The 19,976-nt window shown below is 39.2% G+C and overlaps 1 protein-coding gene across 1 annotated transcript in view; it reads right to left on the bottom strand.

Annotated features, from left to right (window-relative positions):
• Positions 1-19,976, bottom strand: part of DPP6 (dipeptidyl peptidase like 6) — a 430,344-nt gene that overhangs the window by 106,554 nt on the left and 303,814 nt on the right. The window contains exon 7 of the mRNA XM_086614246.1: positions 7,575-7,656. Coding sequence (XP_086470372.1) covers positions 7,575-7,656 — 82 coding nt within the window. The remainder of the gene's footprint in view (positions 1-7,574; positions 7,657-19,976) is intronic.

Raw genomic sequence — 19,976 nt, 5'->3', positions numbered from 1 at the left:
AGCACCACCACCACAAGCGAAGGTGAGCCACTCCACACTCCTTTGGATGGCATTGCTTACTTCTGCTTGTGGTATCCTAACATCTGTCACTTAATCATACTCTCACCAATGACTGTTGCTATCTAAAGAGAAAGGTAACGATTTTCATGGCACGAAATAGCAGCTTTCCAAGAACAACACTTCTCATAAGCACTTATTTCAAGACATCATCTATCAACCACGGTTTTGTAAGATGCCAGAAAACCTTATGCACAATCCTGAAGTACATACTTCTAGTTGTTAGATCTCAGAAATGAAAAACGCCCTTGACAAGTGGTACATGTTTGATATCCATAAGAACAATTGAAATTAAAGGAATATCAACATTTTAGATCTCTGTAATAGGAGGGAATTATTTTCAGTGGAACTGACCCTACCCTAGAGTGTTGCACTATTAGGAATACTGCACTTTATGCAGCTGCAGTAGCATATAATGAAATGTGGTAATGTATAAAAAAAGAGAATTCAGTACTTGCCCTATGGTGCAACAAGATGGTGAATCGCTCTAAGCTAGCAAGTCCATTGATACATGAATTTCTTGCAGGTACGTACTCAGTTTCCTTAATGTAGAGTATGAATGTCCACAACATTTAATGTATTAATTCTCTAAGTCCACTGTAACTTAACCTGAAAACAAAGGGAGATTTACGGTTGTTCAGCCTGGAGAAGAGAAGGCTCCAGGGAGACCTTCTAGCAGCCTTCCAGTACCTAAAGGGGGCCTATAAGTAAGCTGGAGAGGGACTTTTTACAAGGACAGGTAGTGATAGGACAAGAGGCAATGGCTTTAAACTGAAAGATGGGAGATTTAGATTGGATATAAGGAAGAAATTCTTGACTCTGAGAGTGGTGAAGCACTGGAACAGGTTGCCCAGAGAAGTTGTTGCTGCCCCATCCCTGGAAGTGTTCAAAGCCAGGCTGGATGAGGCTTTGAGGAACCTGATCTAGTGGAAGGCGTTCCTGCCCATGGCAGGGGGGTTGGAACTGGATGATCTTTAAGGTTATTTCCAGCCCAAACCATTCTATGATTCTATGACATATGAAGCCACAGATGAAGCTTATGACAGTGTTTCACCTCCAAGGACGATGCCCTAAACACTACATCATCCTGTCTCATTTTTGGATGTAGCAACAGTAACTGTTTTACTGATTTATTGGTAAAACTTCTATGGCAAATAATCAATTTCATTTTTCCCTCTGAAATCTTTCACACCCACAAAAAGAGCAACGTCCTATTTACAATGAACTCAGCTATATCTTATTTCAGTAACATTTATTTTAGCATCTTCAATTATCTTAAATATCTCGCTCTCTTACCACTGATGAAAATGTGGTACCAAGAATACTGAGATGGGAAGGGACAAAACTGTTCTCAGCAGAGCTCGTAACACTGGCTGTGCCAAAGCTTCCCTTTGCTGAATGGGCACCGAACACACCAAGCCCACTATACCAGAGGAAATGACAAAGATGTGCAAAACCAAAAATATGACACTATTGCCACCATAACCAAAGAGTAGAGCATCAAAGGAAGAAAGCAAATACAACACTTTTCCTGTGGAATTCTTTGAATACAATGTGGAGAGAGGGGAAGGGGAATCCCCAAACAGAGTAACCTGTCCAAGTATTCAGTGTATGTGTGTCTTACTGGGGTTTCCCTAAAACAATTTGTCTTCTTGACACTGGAAAAGGGGATGAGGAGGAGACAGCACATCATTATTCGGAAACTGCTTTTTTCCCAGAATGTAGGGACCATGTAAAAAGCTGTCTGAATATCCCTTGCCATGCTTAAGTAGGGCTTCTACAGACATTAGGAAGGGGAGGGGCCCTTTTCTTCCTTGCAACTAGCAAGATAACCAAGCCAGAGTAATTACATACAGCAGGCCACAGCTAAATATTGATTCAGATGTCATTGCAAAAAGAAAAGGTGAGAGAAAAGCAGTTTGAAAATAATGATGTAAAAATCTATGAAATAATGGTGGAGACAAATAGACCTACAGCAATTATACACACAGCAGTTCAAAAGACCTGCTGCATTAGGAACAACAGCAGATGATTCAGTACCTCCTGTGAAAATGGTCCTCCTCACTTGATATCTATGCAGCCCTTCTGCCTGGAACTAAGCTGGCATGACAGGCACGAATTCAGGCAAGGAAAAACTTGCTAATTAGAAGAGTCACTTCAGTTTAGTTCCAGGTGTCATCACTGAACCAGCTTTCTTGCATCTAGATATCCTAGTTGGAAAGACATCATTGTACATCATTAAAAAAATTTGATGACAACAAGTGAGATGGATAAGTTCTGGCCCTGTGAAGCAGGATCTATCATTCAAATATTTTATATATAAAGGTAATTTAGTATTTCACTTAATTGTATTGGACTTTTTAAACTGTAATATATATGACAATAAGCTGTTTACCAGCATTAGCATTCACTCTTTGAGGACACCTGCAAACCCTTAATATGATTGGGGCCGAAAGACTTGCTCCTCCTTTTTCCCCCTGGCATTTACATTTCACTGAAATAGAGATTTCTTAATGCAACTTCTGCACCTGGTGTAAAACATAACTTCTGTTACCTTAGAATCAATTTTACACTTGATTGCTGCATAATCTACAAGAATAAAAGTTAGCTCCTGCCTCAACAGAGTTGACACTGGAAAAGGTTTATTGACTACGAATGCAGGAGCAACCCATTCTGACCGTTCTCTGGAGTTACAGTAAGTGCAAGGCACACAAGTTTCCAGCAACTATAAACCTCTTCCTGTATTTTTTTGATACTTTAAAGAAACAGTGGAAATATTAAAAGACTGATTGACCAGGAGAACCTCGAAAAAAAAATTCTCTTTAGTGAAGAATAAATTCTATGATCTATGAGAGAGATTTTTTTGAATTATAACTGCTGCCTCTCAAGTTGTGCAGAATTGCTTCCCCCAGCATCTGATGTGTCACTGTTATCATTAGCATCTGTCAGGGCTGTTACCGATTCTGATTGAAAAAAAAAAGGAAAACAGCAGTTTGGCAGAAATTTTTCTGCTTTTGAAATTGGAGTTTAACAACTCCTGTGAACTGTACTTTAGTGCTGTCAACGCAGGCAAATATTCACTGCACATTATTAGAGCCATCCTAAAAAAGCTCCTTCCTTTTTGACAACAGGGCACACATGTATATCTAGCTTGTCCTTAAAGCAAATATTTTGAAGCTGGAAGTCCTCATTTTGGGATAACTTAGACAAAAGCCTCCTAAAAAAATTTTTTTTAATTTGTTTTTTGAGCATTTCAGCTACAGATATGCACCAGACAGTCTCTTGCTCCTGAAGCACTGCCTGACTTGGTCACGCTGCCAAGCAAACCAGCAAAGAAAACATCTTCAAGCTGTAGTTTTTTTGTTTTTTTTTTATAAATAGAGGGGTCCGAGCCTGTCAGCCACACAAGTTTTATGAAAACTGAGTCGACAATCATAGCAGCTTTTAAGATTTACATAGATACTACTGGGGCAAATGTACCATGGAAACCTCATGGAAACCTCCGCATGTGGGCAGAACCTCAGTTTAAAAGATGCAATGTGGTGAAGCTGGTAAAATATTCCTGTTAGATCAATTATCAGAAGCTTTTTCTGGCAGAAATGAAACTCCAAAAGTGAGTAGCTGTTGAGTCATAAATGGCAAGATGAGAAAAAGAGAAGAAATCTAAGCAGCGAAGATTTTTATAAAGATAAGCATGCACAGAAGAGGGCATAGGTACAGCCTAACACTTTTTTGTGTTATCATGCCATGAACATCCTCATACTGCTAGTCAGTGTCACACAAACTGTTTGAGGATAATACAGCCTATACACTGAAAACCGGCAAGCACCATGCCGAAGACCAATGGGCTGATGCTCTTGGATGCTAAGGGGGACTTTGGGCTGCCAGGTGCACCATGGAAAGGATGTATTTTTTTCATAGACATTTTGCACAGTCATTTACACCCACAAAAAGTGACTATATCACACTCCTATTCCAATTTAACTGTTTTTCACTCATTCTACAAAGGCATAAATGATGGCTCATGTTGTAGGACAAATGAATGGAATAAGCCCTTTAATAACAGCCACGTTTCAGAAATGTGTTCCCTCTTGCACTGAAGTTAGTGACTCTCTTTCTATTGACTCAGGAGCTCATACTAGTAGGGGCCTAATTCTTCCATCATCTTTGTAAGACTTAATTTGTTAAGACTTTGGCTGAAATCTGAGAAAGGCTGAAGCACTTTTCCGAGGTGCGAGAAGTGAGGGCTTTTTTGCATTCTGATCTTCTGACATAGATTTGCTCAGATCCAATATCTGCCGTTATTTATACAGCTCTGTTGGCATGTGTGGCATTTTGCAAGCTAGAACCATGCTCTGAGGAGTTCATCATCTAAAAATTGGCATATAATTTAATGAGTAAGGACAAAAGAAAACAAGATAAATAGAAAATTGCTCCTGGGAAAGTTCCACTGTTTATTTTTAATCGCAAAGAATGCAGATCATTCAGGCTGTTTCTGTTTCAGATTTCTTTCTTTTTTGAATGATTAGACATGTGAAAGAGAAAGAGGTCAGACACAGAGTCCAAAAATTCCCTTAGGAAGGATGAAATAGAAGCTACAAAGGGAATAAAAAAATTCAGAACCAAATCCTCTTACTCTCCTTCCCTGCCTCGCCTTTGTGTTGCCAAAGAACAAACCAGGATATTTCAAGGGGAAAGCTTTTTATTTCCTGAAGATTGGAGCATCTTCAAGGTGATGCAAAACCCACCCACCCATCGCTCCCACTGCTGGGAGATGCAGCCTGAAGTCGAGTTGTACCTTAGTGCAGTTGTAAGACCACCCTCAAATACTCTAACATGTCTTTGGCCCTGTAAGCACCCAGAATTAAGGGAGCTCACACGTAGTTCCCAGCACGTTACTCCTTTCCATCCCACTTGATGTGTTTTCCCTCCTTCTTCTGCAGCACAACCAGCCTACATTTAGCAAACACATTCACACTATCAAGTTTTTTTATTTTTTCTATGCCTTTGCACTCAATGTTGTCCCCACAGAAGGAGACACAAATTTCACTGGCAGTTGTATTCTGAATAACTCAATTAGTCCTGAAACAGAACAGTGAGCATTGTACATTTTCTCTATCTCATTTATAACGCTTGTAGATTTTTTTTAAAAAGCTTTTTTTTTCTCTGGCAATTCTCTGCTCATCATTAGCTATAAATAGATTATATTGATGCATGTAAAAGCCTGCTTATTTCATAAACTACAGATATAATTTTATTTTAAGGTAAATGACTGGCAAGGAAAGAGTAAAAAGGCACATAAGTTAGAGGTATGCAAGATAACACTTAAGCTACCAGTGAGGTTCTCCCCATTCTCCTCCCCTATTCTGATTCCAAATGCAAAAACAGGGAATACAGCTGAATTACAGGCCAACAGATTTACATATCTGGAAGCCAAAAAAAAAAAAAAAAAAGAAAGAAAGAAAAAAAAGAGAAATATACAGAAAAAATCTACTGTTGCAAGATATTTCCAAGATTCATACAGAATTTAATAGTAACAGGAATATTTGAAGTCACTTAAAAAAAATCTGCCATGTGTCCTACAGAAGGAACATATACTAAACTTGATGTCTTAGGGAATTCTTAGGGAATTAAGTTTTCTCTGTATATTTCTTAATAAAAAATAGTGGAAAGTAGTATCAATTATTTCTGCAGTAAAGGATAAAGCTGGGAGTAAGGAAGACTGTTATTGTCCTGGACTATATATACTGTCAGGTTATATATATAATTTATCCATTTTGATATGAATATTTTTCCTTTCTGTATAGTTCTGTTACTTTGGTAGAGAAGACAATGGAGGAAATAAACTGGTCATCTTGACTTGAGCATGAAAAAAGTCCAATCTTCTTTCCAAGGTGGAATTTAAGTACACCCATTCAGCTTGGTAAAATTACCATGAATGTGAATCAATAACATGCTGTGACTCAAGGTGCTGAAGGCACGCACGTTCACAGCAAAACTATATTAAAGAAAGGAAGATTCACTTGTAAAATAGAGAAAAACATTAATGCATCTCAGTATTAGCTTTCAATAAGCAGATGTGTCTTTCCCTATGCATTGTGAAGCTCAGTTTGTTAGACTTAAAACAGAAAGACCCAGTGAACAGCAAATAAAAAATTGCTGGTCTGTTTTGGCTTTCTTTGCCATGTCCTAAAGGTAGTCTCTAGTTTCGAATATAATGTGTTATCAACTGATTGTACATTATCATCAGTTGGCGAGAAGCCTGATGATGAGATCACACTGGTCTTCACCAATGAATAAGAAAGAAAGAGTCTGGTCATGATCAGACCCCAATCTCTTGTGAATTGGTACAAACTGCATCAGCAGTGATCTGTTGGGCAGCAGAATAAGGAATTTGAAATGGCACGTTAGAGGATGAAAGTGGAGCATGTACATGTGTGCAGTGAATAAAATAAGCTCCTCAGAAATCATTTTACAGAGAGATAAAGGCTGCTGCCTCTCCACTTCTACGAGATTTGAGGTTGATGACTCTCTCAAACTTGATTTTCCCAATGGAGCAGAGGAGAGACTTTCCTGTTTCTGTTCTGTTTTCTCCAACCTGATTTGCAGACTGGCAATTACAATGTCTCCTATTATTGTTTTTTAAATCAGAAAATTTGAAACAATCTAGTTAAGGACATAGACAAAAAATCCCCAAGAGAGGACTGGGGACAGGAGACAGATGCCAGATTTTCTCAAATAATGAGCTTTTAAAGCTCATCTTTTGGTATAAAAATTCCATACCAAAAAAGAAGTTGCCAACATTTCTTTTCTTGTTACAGTAGAAAGAGAGTGTTTGGCATAGGAAAATCTTAATATTGGATTTGCACCAGGAAACAAAGCCAGAGAATCTGGCCAGGAAATACGGCTCTAAAAAATGGGCACATCCAAGATGGCAGTGGCCAAGGGACAAAACACTGGAGATTTCAGGATTGTTACAGTATGAAAGGCTCCATGAAACACAATGAATCCCTGACTAGTGTTTTTTTTTAAAAAGCCAGCTCTGAAAACTTTCCAGATTACGCTTCTACTTACGTCTATTTTGCAAACAACTACTGAGCAAATTCAGGGCAATTCTGTTCTAGAGAGATGCATTCTCCAAACAGAGCTGCTAATATTAAAATATCCCTAGTGCCAGGTTAGCAAGTCTGAAGATGCCCTTGTGAACCAATGATATGCTAAATAAATCATTTTGTCTCTTATGTATATAATCTGCCCTGTGTCCAAAACTGGGAAGCAGGTGCATTCTCTTAAAGAGCTTCCATAAAGTGTTCCTTCTGTGCATTTTTAGACACAATTACTTTGCATTAAATGTATCTATTTGGGAATTTTATAAATAAATTACATGATAAAACAATCCCCATAAAGATGCTAGAAGCTACCCCAGAAACTAGCCGATAAAGAATTATTCTTTCTTTACTTCCAAACAATAGCAGCATGGTCTCTAAATTCATTTGCACACTTGTTCTTTCTCTTACCAGCTGTTGCCCTTTTGGACCCCAACCAGCATACTGAAGCTTTGCATTGCTGACCTCAGGGGGATACAAATTCTGGGGATCCCTGCAAAAAGAGAAAAATAAGATTTCAACTTCAGGAATGTCCTTATTTAAGCTGCTTCACACCTGCTCTGGAAATCCACCATGAACTCATAAGGTGTCTTTCAGCTGGAATCATGGAATATCTAGTGCCAGATCTGGTAGATTTTTTTATCATAAGCTAAGTATTATACCACTAGTAAGCATTTGTAAAATCAAGTATTTAACTGACAGTTTCTATTTCTTATTATACAAAGTCGAACACATTGGTTCCACTGCTGCCTTGCCTAAGCCTTAAGAATTAGTCAAGGGATGGTAAACAAAGTAATTGTATTTATCAACATTGATGATTTCTGCAAAGGATAAATAATAATTATGTTTTTGAATCGTACTGCCACAAGAAAAATGTAATTTCATCTTTTTCACCCCATGGCTTTTCTACCTAATAATTTTCCTTTCAACATGATGGCAGAAAAGTTAGCAACTGTATAACAACTGATATGCAGCCTGGTTTCAAAGGGAAAAGCTCCTATTAATGGCAAATATCTCATTTTTTTAGAAAATAAAATCAAAATGGTTTTCTTGTTCTTTCATCCATTACCTTCATTTTGTAGCAGACAATCAGTGAGACATAGCAAATGCAATATAGGAAAAGGAGACTTTTTTGGTAAATGTCAGAGCAGCATAATGTCATTTTATCGCAGCACAGACAGCATTGCCTTGACTGTATTTATACTCAGCACAAATAATTACATTACATATTCTGAAGTCACAGTGCTACAACTCTGTGTATAGGAATATTCTACAAACAAGAACACTAATAAAGCCTGTATACAGTATGCCTCGCTAGCAGATCCCAAACTGCTTTAAAAAGTAAGGGTATTATCATCACTGGTCTACAGATAGGAATGACGAGGCAATTTGAGGCCAGCAGCACCCAAAAGCAGAGAAAAGAGCCAAAGCCCACCTAGCCTTTAAGCAAAAGGTCTTCTCTTCTTGTACAGAGTTTATTTCTTCATTAAAGTCAGTATTTTCCAGACTGTATTTTCAAAACAGAACAAATCTGAGTGCAATAATTAGACAGTAATTGAATTCTCTTTATTGCCTGTTTTGTGACCGGGTGCTGTACCGCAGTTACAGTCCAGCTCTGCCCTTTCAGGCAAGAACTCCCTTGGCTGCACATTCCCGCTGCACTGGGGCTGTGGTAACAAGTCCAAAGGCAGCAGCAAAAGGAATGTTTAGAAACTGATTTTGTGCAGTCTTTCCAATGTGAAAAAACTAGCGTTTCCTCTGAACTCCTGTTCAAAGGCCAGCTAGAATCAGGGCAGACCCTAGATGAGGACACCAATGTCTACAGTTTCCCCCTTCCAGAACTCCTGCAGTTGGAACAGCAACTTTGCTCTCCTGCTAGAAGATGTGTATCAGTGGTTATAAACTATAAACCCATAATGTCCGCAAGGCCCCTGGGAAGAGGTCCGTGGAGCCAATTAAAACTGAAGTGCTCAAGATGACAGGTTTGATGCACATGGGATCCATTAGGAACGTGGAGGGTCAAGAGTGATTTGTTGAGGCATTGACCCTTCAAGTCTGAGAACACTGCAGGGAGCTGCAGTGTGCTCAGAGAGTTTTTGACTCTGTAGGTGAAGTGTCATCCACAACTGTTGCCAGTGAAGTAAAATTATGTCTTTTCTTCTCACAGTTTTTAACCAGAATGTGTCTTTGTGGGTAGCCTAAAGTAATTTTGTAAGTTATGGATAAAAGAACACGTGACTCTCATACTAAACTCCTACTAATAGGTGCCACAAAATTCCCATTTCAGCAAGAAGAATAGCCATAGAACTTCTTCTGGATCTTTTCAAGCTTGTATACATTAGCTAGTCAAGTTTCAAGTCAGCTATTCCTGTAAAGACTCAATCTCTTGGTTAGCTATCTTGATTATCTTAATAGAGCAAACTCTGAGTGCAGCAGGAAGCAAGAAAAATAGTGAATCGAATCAAAATCTCTTATGGGAGAACAAAAAAAGTACTTCACTATTTGTCAGACTATCTAATTCTTGATTTTTTTTTACCCATGGTGAGAAGAGGAGCACGATATTAAAAATACAGGGGGAAATATCACCCTTAAATAAACAGATTACAGAAGTTGTAAGAATTCGAACCTGTAATTCTTCAGATAGCACAGGTGGAGCTAAGGGACACATGTATCAATTACAGCCAATAATTCAACCAGATCCCAGACAAGTTGTTAGTTCTGCTCACTGCTCATCTTTTAGAAAGGAAAACTTTAACACAATGAGAAATGCTGCATAAACCTTTGATTTGGTAGCTGATAAGGCAGAAGGAAAAGCACTCCGTCCAATCTACTAGCAATGATCTCTGCTGCAGACAAAAAAGCAAAGTCATCTTCCCTTTCTCTGGTATGGCTGAGAAAAAGTAGAATTGCATCTCCTGAGTTCCTTCTTAAGTTGTTCAGCATGGCTGGGAAACGACTTCTGTAGCAAAATCTTGTTTGTTTCCCTTGAAACCTTTTGATAAATATGCAGGTAGAAAGGCTGAATAATGGACTTGCATATTGCTTGGAAGTGTTTGATTTACAAACCTAGTTCTCATGAACTGCCTCTATATTCAGCATGTAACAGCATGCATGTCCAGGCTGTGATGTAGACCACTGAAGGCAGGCGGTAGCCAGGTATCTATCCTCATGCTGTGAGTTATTCTTTTCTACCACAGGCTATGAAAGCAGTCAAAGATCCTAGTTTCTCCCCACAAACACTCTTGAGAGATGGATGTTTTCCTCTTGGTAGACTTTGGTTTGTTCTTCATCTCTTTTGAAGAGAAACCTCTTCCCTAGAGGAGCAACATTCTCTCCCTCACCTGCAGGAATCTTCAGCATCATGTGCAAGGGGATTGAGAAGATACCTCTCCTTGCCAAGCCTGATCTAGCAAGCTTCAGAGAAACTGCAGGAATGATCTGGAGATGGGCTGTGTTAGCAGTGGCCAGGGGAGACTGGGCTGTAAGCAAGCCTGAAGGTGGCATGAAATTGGAGTTCACCGATTTGTGAACCCTACCATGAAAGACAAGACACTCACACGCTTACTCAAGCTACGTTGTGTGCATGGTCTGCAATACATGCAGACTCCCTTCCTGGCAGCCCCAAGCAACCTACTTACAAATTCATTGTACCACCTATAGAGATAGGAGGAGGAGTTGTCTACACAGCTGCTCCAGGCAGGATGGCCACAACCCTTTACTGATCTCCCCAGGAAAGCTTTTAGTGATCCTCAAACTGAGAAACCTGTTTAGAGACCAGCTATCAAACACATTTCTGATTATCTCATAGTATTCTGGACCTTTAGCTCTCCTTGGTAAAAATCCCTTAAGGGAGTCAGACCAAATGCACACCTGTATCCTGGGAGCACTCGTCTATTTTCCAAGTGCTGCATAAATGGGATCTCATGCCACTCAGCTCCTTCTGGGAGGTACGTTTTTGCTGATAAGCTATAGTCCTCCATAGCTACACCCTTGCTTCTCCTCCAAAACAGCCTGCTTGAAATTCCTCTGTATTTTTTTCTTGAATCAATCAATATTATGGGTCATCTCAGCCTCTCCAAAGAGCCAGTGCTCTTCACAGACCCTCATAATTAGGGCTTGTTTGGATCTGAGCCTTTCCCCTGTAAGCTCGTTTGTGCAGAATGCTGGCTTGGAAATGGGCTGTTCTGAAGGCAGTCTGTATATCTCCTGTTGTTGGTTTGCACGAGGAACTAGGTTCATTGCATCCTCACACCGTTTTCATTATTTCCTTATGGAAAAGAACCTTAATCTTCATTTCCAGCCAAAAAAAGGGCAAGGCTTTATTAAAGGAATGCTGTTATTTCTTTCGTCTCTTAAAATGATTGATTTTAAAGCCTGGAAAGAAGGGAATAATAATGTTGTTTTAGGCCAGGCAGAAGATTGAGCAGATGCTGTATAAACTCTTCCACGTTAAGATGACTTTGTCTGGACCAGAGGCTGTTAAATTGCTCCAGACACGGGCATGATTTCAGCACGATGTTCAAAAAACATTACTGAAGTAGTAGATTGTGAAATCTGCTCATTTAGATGAAGCTTTCTGCCAAAAAGTCTCCCCTCAAAATTTCCGAATAAGGAAAATTCCTGACTGCAATTAGTCAAATCATTTTTGCTTGTAATTTAGCTCAGAACATATATGTAGAATAATACAAACTAATCAATCATAGCAGGTTGCCCGTTTTTGACCTTAAAAAATACCGTGATTAATGAGGAACTAGTTATAAAGAGATTTTTTTTTTTTTTTCTGAAATTTTTACATCTATGTGTTCCCTCTTCTGACATTTTCTCCTGTCCTAAAGAAGACCAAAGAGACTTCATGGCACTGAGTCTCCCCCTGAGCACAAACATGACAAACTATTCCATATTAAGTTCGTCAAAAGCAACTTAAAAAACAATAGAAATTTTCCACTATAATTGACAGAGAGGCTCCTTTTACTTCAAGAAAAATATTTTACAATGCCAGACTGAAAAAGTCTTAAACTGAAATAAAAAACAAAGTCTAGGGTATGGTATAGACAGTTCTAGAGTCTGTTTCAATTATTTTAAATTTTAATTTTAAACACAGAACAATAGGAGTTATATAGAAATTCATTGCACATGCTGCCAATGTGAGCAAAAATGCAACAATTTCCACCAGAGGCTGCTCTGATGTGTCCATCTTTTAAATAAATAACCAAAACTATGTATATGAGCTGGAACGAGTTCTTAAGAAAAACTTTGAACCGCTTTGCTTAACTATGCTATAATTTTGGAAAATATAGAAAATATATTAAGATTTCAGTAGTATATCCAAAGAAGTTGAAGAAATCAGACAGTTTGAAGAAAGTGTGGGGAAGGCTGAAATATCCCCTGTTGTTATTTGCATCAAACCAGCACAGAGTATTTTGAAAGACAACAGCCCGAAGCACATCAGCTCACACTACTTTAAGCCTTTTTCATGGTTAACTATAAAAAACTACCTATCTAGACTATCTCAGCACCAGAACTTGGTGTCTTCATGTCTACTTCTAACAGAATAAAATCAGACAGCAGCTTAGACAGATTTATTCTTCCTTACAAAGAAAGAAAGCAAAAAAGAGCTATAACCCACCATGTAGAGAAGAAATTTGGAATGGTTATAAAGAACTGGAAACTTTATAATAGTTAAGAGTTTTTGATGCACGATGAGAAAAAACTGCACTGGAGAAAATTTGCAACAAAAAATAAAAGCATGTCAAATGTACGTGTTCATAAATGTACGAAGAACCATAGATAAGGACTTTGAGAAAGAGGGAAAGATTTCTATGAAGCAGGAATGTCGTTTCTTGAGAAGCAAAAATACATTCTTAAACAATTAAATGACTTGTTTACTTCAGTATTCACCAAGGAGAAGAGGAGACAGGTGCCATTAAGAAAATTGCTTCCCAGGAGATACACAGCCCTGCAGAGACTGGCAGTGAGATAGAATAAGTTATAATACAAATGGGAATCAGAGACTTGCCAGAACAGATAATCAAGAAATCAGACTGTCAGAAGATGCAACTAAAAGAATCATCCTGGAATTCTAATAAAAGTGCTTAAGTAGGTGGAGAAGGCTCTTCCATTCATCTAGGCTTGTCCACTATTAAATATTTAATGCACATACTCACACATACACATATTTTCTTTACAGCACTTTTCAGTGAACAAAAATAGAAGGCGGCAATGAAAGCAATCTGAACTTACTAATTTCAACTACAGATACACATCAGATCATCCAGCTGTTCTTAAAAACAACTGAGCTCACCAAGTTCTCTCTAAGATGAGAATAAAAGACAAAAAGTGAGGGAATCTAAAATATTTCTCCCTAATTTGGGAATCCAGTCAGATTCGAGCCAACAATATGAGATCAGAGGTCGTTTTGATTATAGTCTGCCTGTGTCTGTAAAGCATCCAACCATGTAATATTTGGTACTGGGCCTGCAAAATCTTGCACAGCAGTAATACCACTTTAAAATCAATCACTTGTCAGAAAAGGAGCCCCCAGCTTCTATTGGGAATTATGTAAAATGATGGCAAAGGCTTGCCTTTCTAGTGAAAGTCTGCGAAAACTGATTTAGAAATGCATCAAAGAGTGGTACACAGCTAGGAGTCATGGTAATGCAGGCTGGAGGACTGTGAGACATTGATCAAAGTCTCCAGGTTTCCCTGAGTAAGCAAACAGTGGAAATAGTCCTAAGATACTGGTAGCATTACTTTTAAAATGATGACATTATCATGTTTCTCATGTGACCCCTCTAAATCACAGAAGACAGAGTGAATTTTTACTGCCTTTTTTTAAAGAACTTTTGTTACTGGTGTCATATTTTGTCCCCTAAAGAGACAATGAGAGGTGATAGCATTCAGGTGATAAACACAACCACTTAAAAGTAATTTTCTCTCACTCATGTAATTTTCTCGTGCTCTAAGGAGGTTTCTCAGCCAGCTCTGATCTCAGAGCTACTCAAGGTATTGGGTAAGGCACTGGATTTATCAGGATTTCAAGTCTATTTATCTACAATAGAGGCATGAAAAAACAAAAATCTAAATATTTGAATGCTATCAAGAAAGCAAGTCAGAATTACAGCTACCCAAAGATCAGCTGTCTAAAACGAACAAAGAAGTACAGGATGAAGAGAAACAACCCAGTAAGCACTGAGATGTTTAAGAAAAAACTGGAAAGATCTCAACAATAATGAGCCTGGAATGAATGTACATGGTTCTTCAGAGTGACTCTGCAAGTCTTCAGGAAAGGATGTTTGTGATGAAACCGTAGCATTTTCCATCCAGCTGACCTTGTCTGACTTCCAAACCCAAATGAAAATATAGCACCATGATGTGATGCCTGCAGAGAGCAATATGGGATTATTAGTACATAAAATGAGATACAGTTGTGATCTCCTACTACCAGAGCCAGAAGAAATGCCTCGTTACAATATAACTTCACACTTTTAATTGGGGCAAGAGATTGATTCTTGGGCTTGTGCTCTAAACTAATTTAACAGTTTGTGTTATTTGGTTTCAGATAAAACCAGAATGACTCAGTATGTTCCATTTCTTTTTGAAAACTAAGCCTTTGACAAATCTTATTTCTTCTCATTTCAACAGGGTAAGGAGATTTTGGAGGTTTGTGCACGGTTTCTCAGGAATATTGACACACAATACTCTTCTAAACAACCTCTCCCCACATAGACCATGTCCTCATCAGTTAAAATAAACAAATACAGTTTAAAAGTGGACTGTAACATACTCTTCTTATTTAGAGGACTAAAATACCACTCTAGCCCTACAGTTCTGCAATGTAAGAGAGATGTATACACCTCAAGTCCATACGCAAGAGGAAATGCTCACGTTTGAAATGGGGTGTAACTTTTACCTTAATGACTCTGCATACGGAAGGTCCTTTCATTCCTCTATCTCTTTCTCATGTGTGACATGGGAAAGCAAACTCTTCTATTCCTGTCTTATCTCCTCAAATTTGCAGTGAAGCATTCAATAAATGGAGGGTTAGGGTAAGGGGTGAAGAGACATCAAGGCTGGTGTAACACAATCTGGAATATCAGCCTGAGATTATATCACCTTTGCCATAAAGAGACTTTCTCAGTGGTTACTGAGCAAGGAAAGCCCACCCGTAGCATCCTTTCTCCACCAAAAGGTCCTTTCTTGCATTTCCTAAATTTCCCCATTCCCTTCTTCCCCATATGCTCTGAACTCTCAAAGAGGGCAGGACGCCTATTTTGGGATAACGAGGTTTTCAACCTATTATATCTGGTTAATGCCTCCCTATGAAGTGGTCACGGAACCAGGTAGCAAGGATGAAAGGAAGTCCCAGAACACTGCTGAGGCACACAAGTGCTTTGGCACAGACTGCTATATATATTTTTCAGAGGTAGGGCACAGATCACTGTATAGTCTTCAGTGACTGGGCACATGACCCTGCCCATGGCAGGGGGGTTGGAACTAGATGATCGTTGATGTCCCTTCCAACCCAAACAATCCTATGATTCTATGACAGTGAGGAAATGCCCATCATCTTGCAGGTTTGGGTCCTCAAAACTGGCTTTTATTTTTCAGGTGCCAACAAAAAATGAGTCTGAGTTTTGTAACATGCAGTGCACATTCTTTGTGCTGTGTAATCAAACAACAACGCACTGAGAGTTTAAGTAGGATGAAAGACTTTATCACCTGACCACAGCGACGAAAAAACAGGGCCCTGGCTGCGAGGTGTCCCCACAGCCCGATAGCAGCAGAACAAAAATGATCCCCCGGGGAAATGCATGTTTCTTGTTCCTATTTTAGTGAAAACCCCCTCCGAACTTGCAACATTATAATAAAAATACAGATAAAAAAATCCCAATCCCAACTATGAAAATCCACCTTCAGAACAATTTTATTTCTGAGAAGGCGAAGTATGGAAACAGCAACTGTACGGGCTGTGGTTGCCTGTTTGGTGCTGTGCACCATCATTTTATACATTCTCTTTCATCCACGTTTATTTCTCTTTTCTGTACTAACTCAACCTTGCTGAGTACAGATAAGGAGGCAAACCCATGCCAGTGTGCCGAATTATGGCGGTGATCAGCACTGGGATGTGCATGTACCCTGCGGCAGTGCCTACGATTTGGAGGTTGACCACAGCCTGGGGACCAAAGAAGCTTATTTGCACTGAGACACGTGAACATTTCCAAATCCAGATGAGTTTTTCACCAGCAGAACACATTTTATTCAAGAATAGAATTTAACAGGAGCTCTGCTTCCATTTCAGGGGGTGCTGCCTCAAACAAAAACTATGGGAGAGTTTGCTTCAAACCTTTCTTCTTTCTTTTTTTTCCCCTGATGAGCCATAAGCTATTGACCTTTTCTGTAACATAAGGAGGTTGGTTGCTGGGCTTTTCTTCGCTAAACTGCTAACATCTAACTATTAATTACTCAAGAATTTCTTTTTTTTTTATGTCTCAGCAGTCATTACTCTAATTCTTAATATCAAATCCTCCCATCAGGGGACTATTCGTTATTATTATCACTATACATGGTTTCTAAGGTGTCCACCCACATCACAACTGATTCTGGAAGAGAGAAGCATGGGATAAGAATTGCTTTGACTACACAGGAAAGGCACATTTCACATAAAAAATGCTTTGCAGTGACCAACATGGGCGAGCAAATGACAAATCCCCTGAGGAAATGATATGGTGTTGAGCAACTGAAGTGGATTTCCTCCCCCTGGCACAGCCAAGAGTCCTGCCTGGACGGCCTTCTGAGGCTGAGCTGCTTTCAACCTGCCACTGCTTGGAAGTGAGTGATGCTCAAATAACAGCTTTGCTTAATAAGATGCTGTTCCTTTCTTTTTAAAGAGGTACAAAATGTATTTGCTAGCAATAAGCCGGTATGTGATTTAACCACTGTTCCAGTTATTTACAGAGGGTTTAATTCAGATGATTATAAAAAGCAAGAAGCCCAACAGCTCCATCAGGGTTTGAGCCAAATACCAGTAAACTCAACTGAAAGATTCCTGTCCACTTCAGAGGATTTAAGGTCAGGCTCCACAATCAAGCTATCAAGTTTAACTATTCCAAGAACCAGTATTCTGTTGTCAAAATACAACTGAAAAAGCATATCACATCATGAGAATGTTGTTATTTATATTCTGGCATAAAAGCCACCACACTATGCAGCAGAGGTGCCTTAATTAAGCATATAAACTATCTCAAAAAGATCATAAAAAACTATGGAACGACAACTGGTAAAGAGGGAGGAGGGAGAAAAAGTAGCAATAGCAAATTCTTCATGAACTGCAGAATACATTTTTCTACTTATTTAACAAATTCCACGTTGTTATTTGGTTTTACATACCTTTTTATAAGGATTTATTTCAACCTCTATATATCATTGTTGGGGGAAAATATTTAGCTCCTCTAAGTAAAATTTAATTAGCTGAAAACAGACTTTATTAATTACAGTTCTTTTTCCTCTTAAAATAAAAAGTGGGCTCCAGTACAAGTTTATAAATGTTAAAGAGTGAAATTGTGCAGCACTTTTTACAATAATTATCACACACCACTTCTGTCAGTAAGCAACATTTCTTTCCTTGCTTTGCAGATAGGGAAACTGATTCATGGGAAGTTTCTTTAACTCTACAGAGAAGGGGCATAATAGGCCAGAACAAAATAAAATAGAAAGTCTTGGTCAAATAGACAGATTTCTGCAGCAGAGCCAGTTCCCTGAAGTTTTTTTAACCACAAATTTAAGTAACAAAAACCATTTTTCTTTCACTGTGAACATGAAAATGGGAGCATGCTCCAGGAAAACCTTGTTGCCTTTCAAAATATTATACAATAGGGTATATGTAAAGTCTGATTAAGTTTCCTTCCATCGACTTTAACCTCTTTCCTGCCAATAGCCTGTATAAAAGAAGGAGACGGGAACATTAGTGAGAGCTCTGCAGAGATCTACAGACATCACTTTGAAAACTTATTCACAGGGAAGCACGGGCTCAGTTCCTCCTCCTGTTATCACTTCTGTGGATCTCCAGTGTATATTTTGCACTCACTTCACTCGTGGGACTTCTCTTGAAGTTACTGGGAGTTCAGTTGGGGGGAGATTTTACAAAATAGGAAGTGCAGAATTTTACAAATAGGAAGAACTGAACTCATCTCTGCAGTTGCTCCTCTGATCTACTTACCGTATTCCTCTGACTACACCATCTAAATTTAGAAGAAAATATGGATTCTGCTTAGGAGTAACTGTGTACAATTCCCTCCTGCCTCTACACAAAATGAATGAGGAGCGGGAATGACTGCCGATTTTCTCACTGATCCCTATAAGCATATTTGGAAGCTCCCATTGACATGCCCCAGCTGGATGTGCCCACAGCGTGCTGAGAGCTCAGAAGAGGGTGTCAGCGCTAATCCCGGCCACTTAGCTGTGCTCAGAGGGAAACGGTTCATGCAAAACTGGATGAGCACTAGGAGGACTGAGGAAATGTATGTTTTATGCTAGGCTTTATTTTACAGAATGCAAACACAAGACAGGACTGTAAAAAAGTGTAATATTTCTGCTGGCCACATCAAAAAATTAGAGACAGAGGTACACCCTTGGATATCAACCCAAAGTTAGCTCTTGCTTAGAACCCGTAGTGTCAGATCAAACCAGCGGTCCAGCAGCATGCACTGGTTTGAAATGACCTTAACACTGGGGAGGGAAACCCTGCAACAGGGTTAGGGGAACACTCTGGTCAGTCATGGCTTGACCATGAAAACACTGAACAAACTAAGCGTTTTGTCTTACTTCAGTGAAGGATGTGAATGACTAAGATCATCCATCTCGGACTCAGTAAGAGCAACATTATTAAAACCCACAAAAGAATAAAACAGTTTTTGGTGGCTGGATTTCATAAGTAGGTTGTTGCCTACATTGTATTGCTAAATTTTTATTTTCCAGTTAGGAAAAATAATACTAGGAAATAAGTGTATATGGCATTCATGTTCCACTTTTTCCCAGCACCTTGCACGAGAGCTCCCTGTTCCACATCCAGACCTGCAGATGTTATTGCAGTACCTGTAAATTACAACTAGTTGGCAATTACAACACGGTAAGCGCAACCGTGGGCTTATGAGACGAGCTTTGCAAAAATATTTATAATGCAGACAGCTGCAAGCAGTTATCGGCAGATATATCTGAAAGGCAGCACCGTTCAGAGGAGAGCAGATGGGACAGTGCGCTGATGTTCATACCATGGAACATCACTGCTGTGAGCAGCAAGAGCGGGGGCTTGTTCCACTAGATGGCACCCGGATCCAGCGTCTCATTTTTGGGTGAAGAACAGGAGAAAAAATGAGTGACATGCAAGAAAGCTGAACCGAACATAACCTCCCTACACACCCCAGCCCAGGAAAGTGAGAACTGCGGATCTTAGCTGGCACCCCCTGTGGAAACTGAAAACTACGGGCCATTGAAAACAGAAGGCAAATGTGGCAAGAACAGCAGGGGTTTCTACCCCAAGTTTACCAAGAGGCTGTGAGAAGGCTCAAATAATTAAAAAGGAGAAATTAAATCTTCCACCTCAGCTTATTTTAATTTTTTAATAAGATCCTTTGAGTCTGTCATTGGCACATACTAATTGTCCTACAGAGAGCCAAATTGTGCTGCTACTCCTTATGTGGGGAGTTTACTTCCACAAGAGTTCTCATGGAAAAATGTTGCAATCCTACACCCTGTATAAAATACCGTTTGTGAATGTATGTGCTAAGGACGTGCCCAAATTGCTTGTCAAAATTATGG

Source organism: Tauraco erythrolophus, chromosome 7 (assembly GCF_009769465.1).
Source record: "Tauraco erythrolophus isolate bTauEry1 chromosome 7, bTauEry1.pri, whole genome shotgun sequence".
Lineage (NCBI taxonomy): Eukaryota > Metazoa > Chordata > Aves > Musophagiformes > Musophagidae > Tauraco > Tauraco erythrolophus.
The sequence above is the reverse complement of the archived record's forward strand: the minus strand, read 5'-3'. Positions and strand labels throughout refer to the sequence as shown.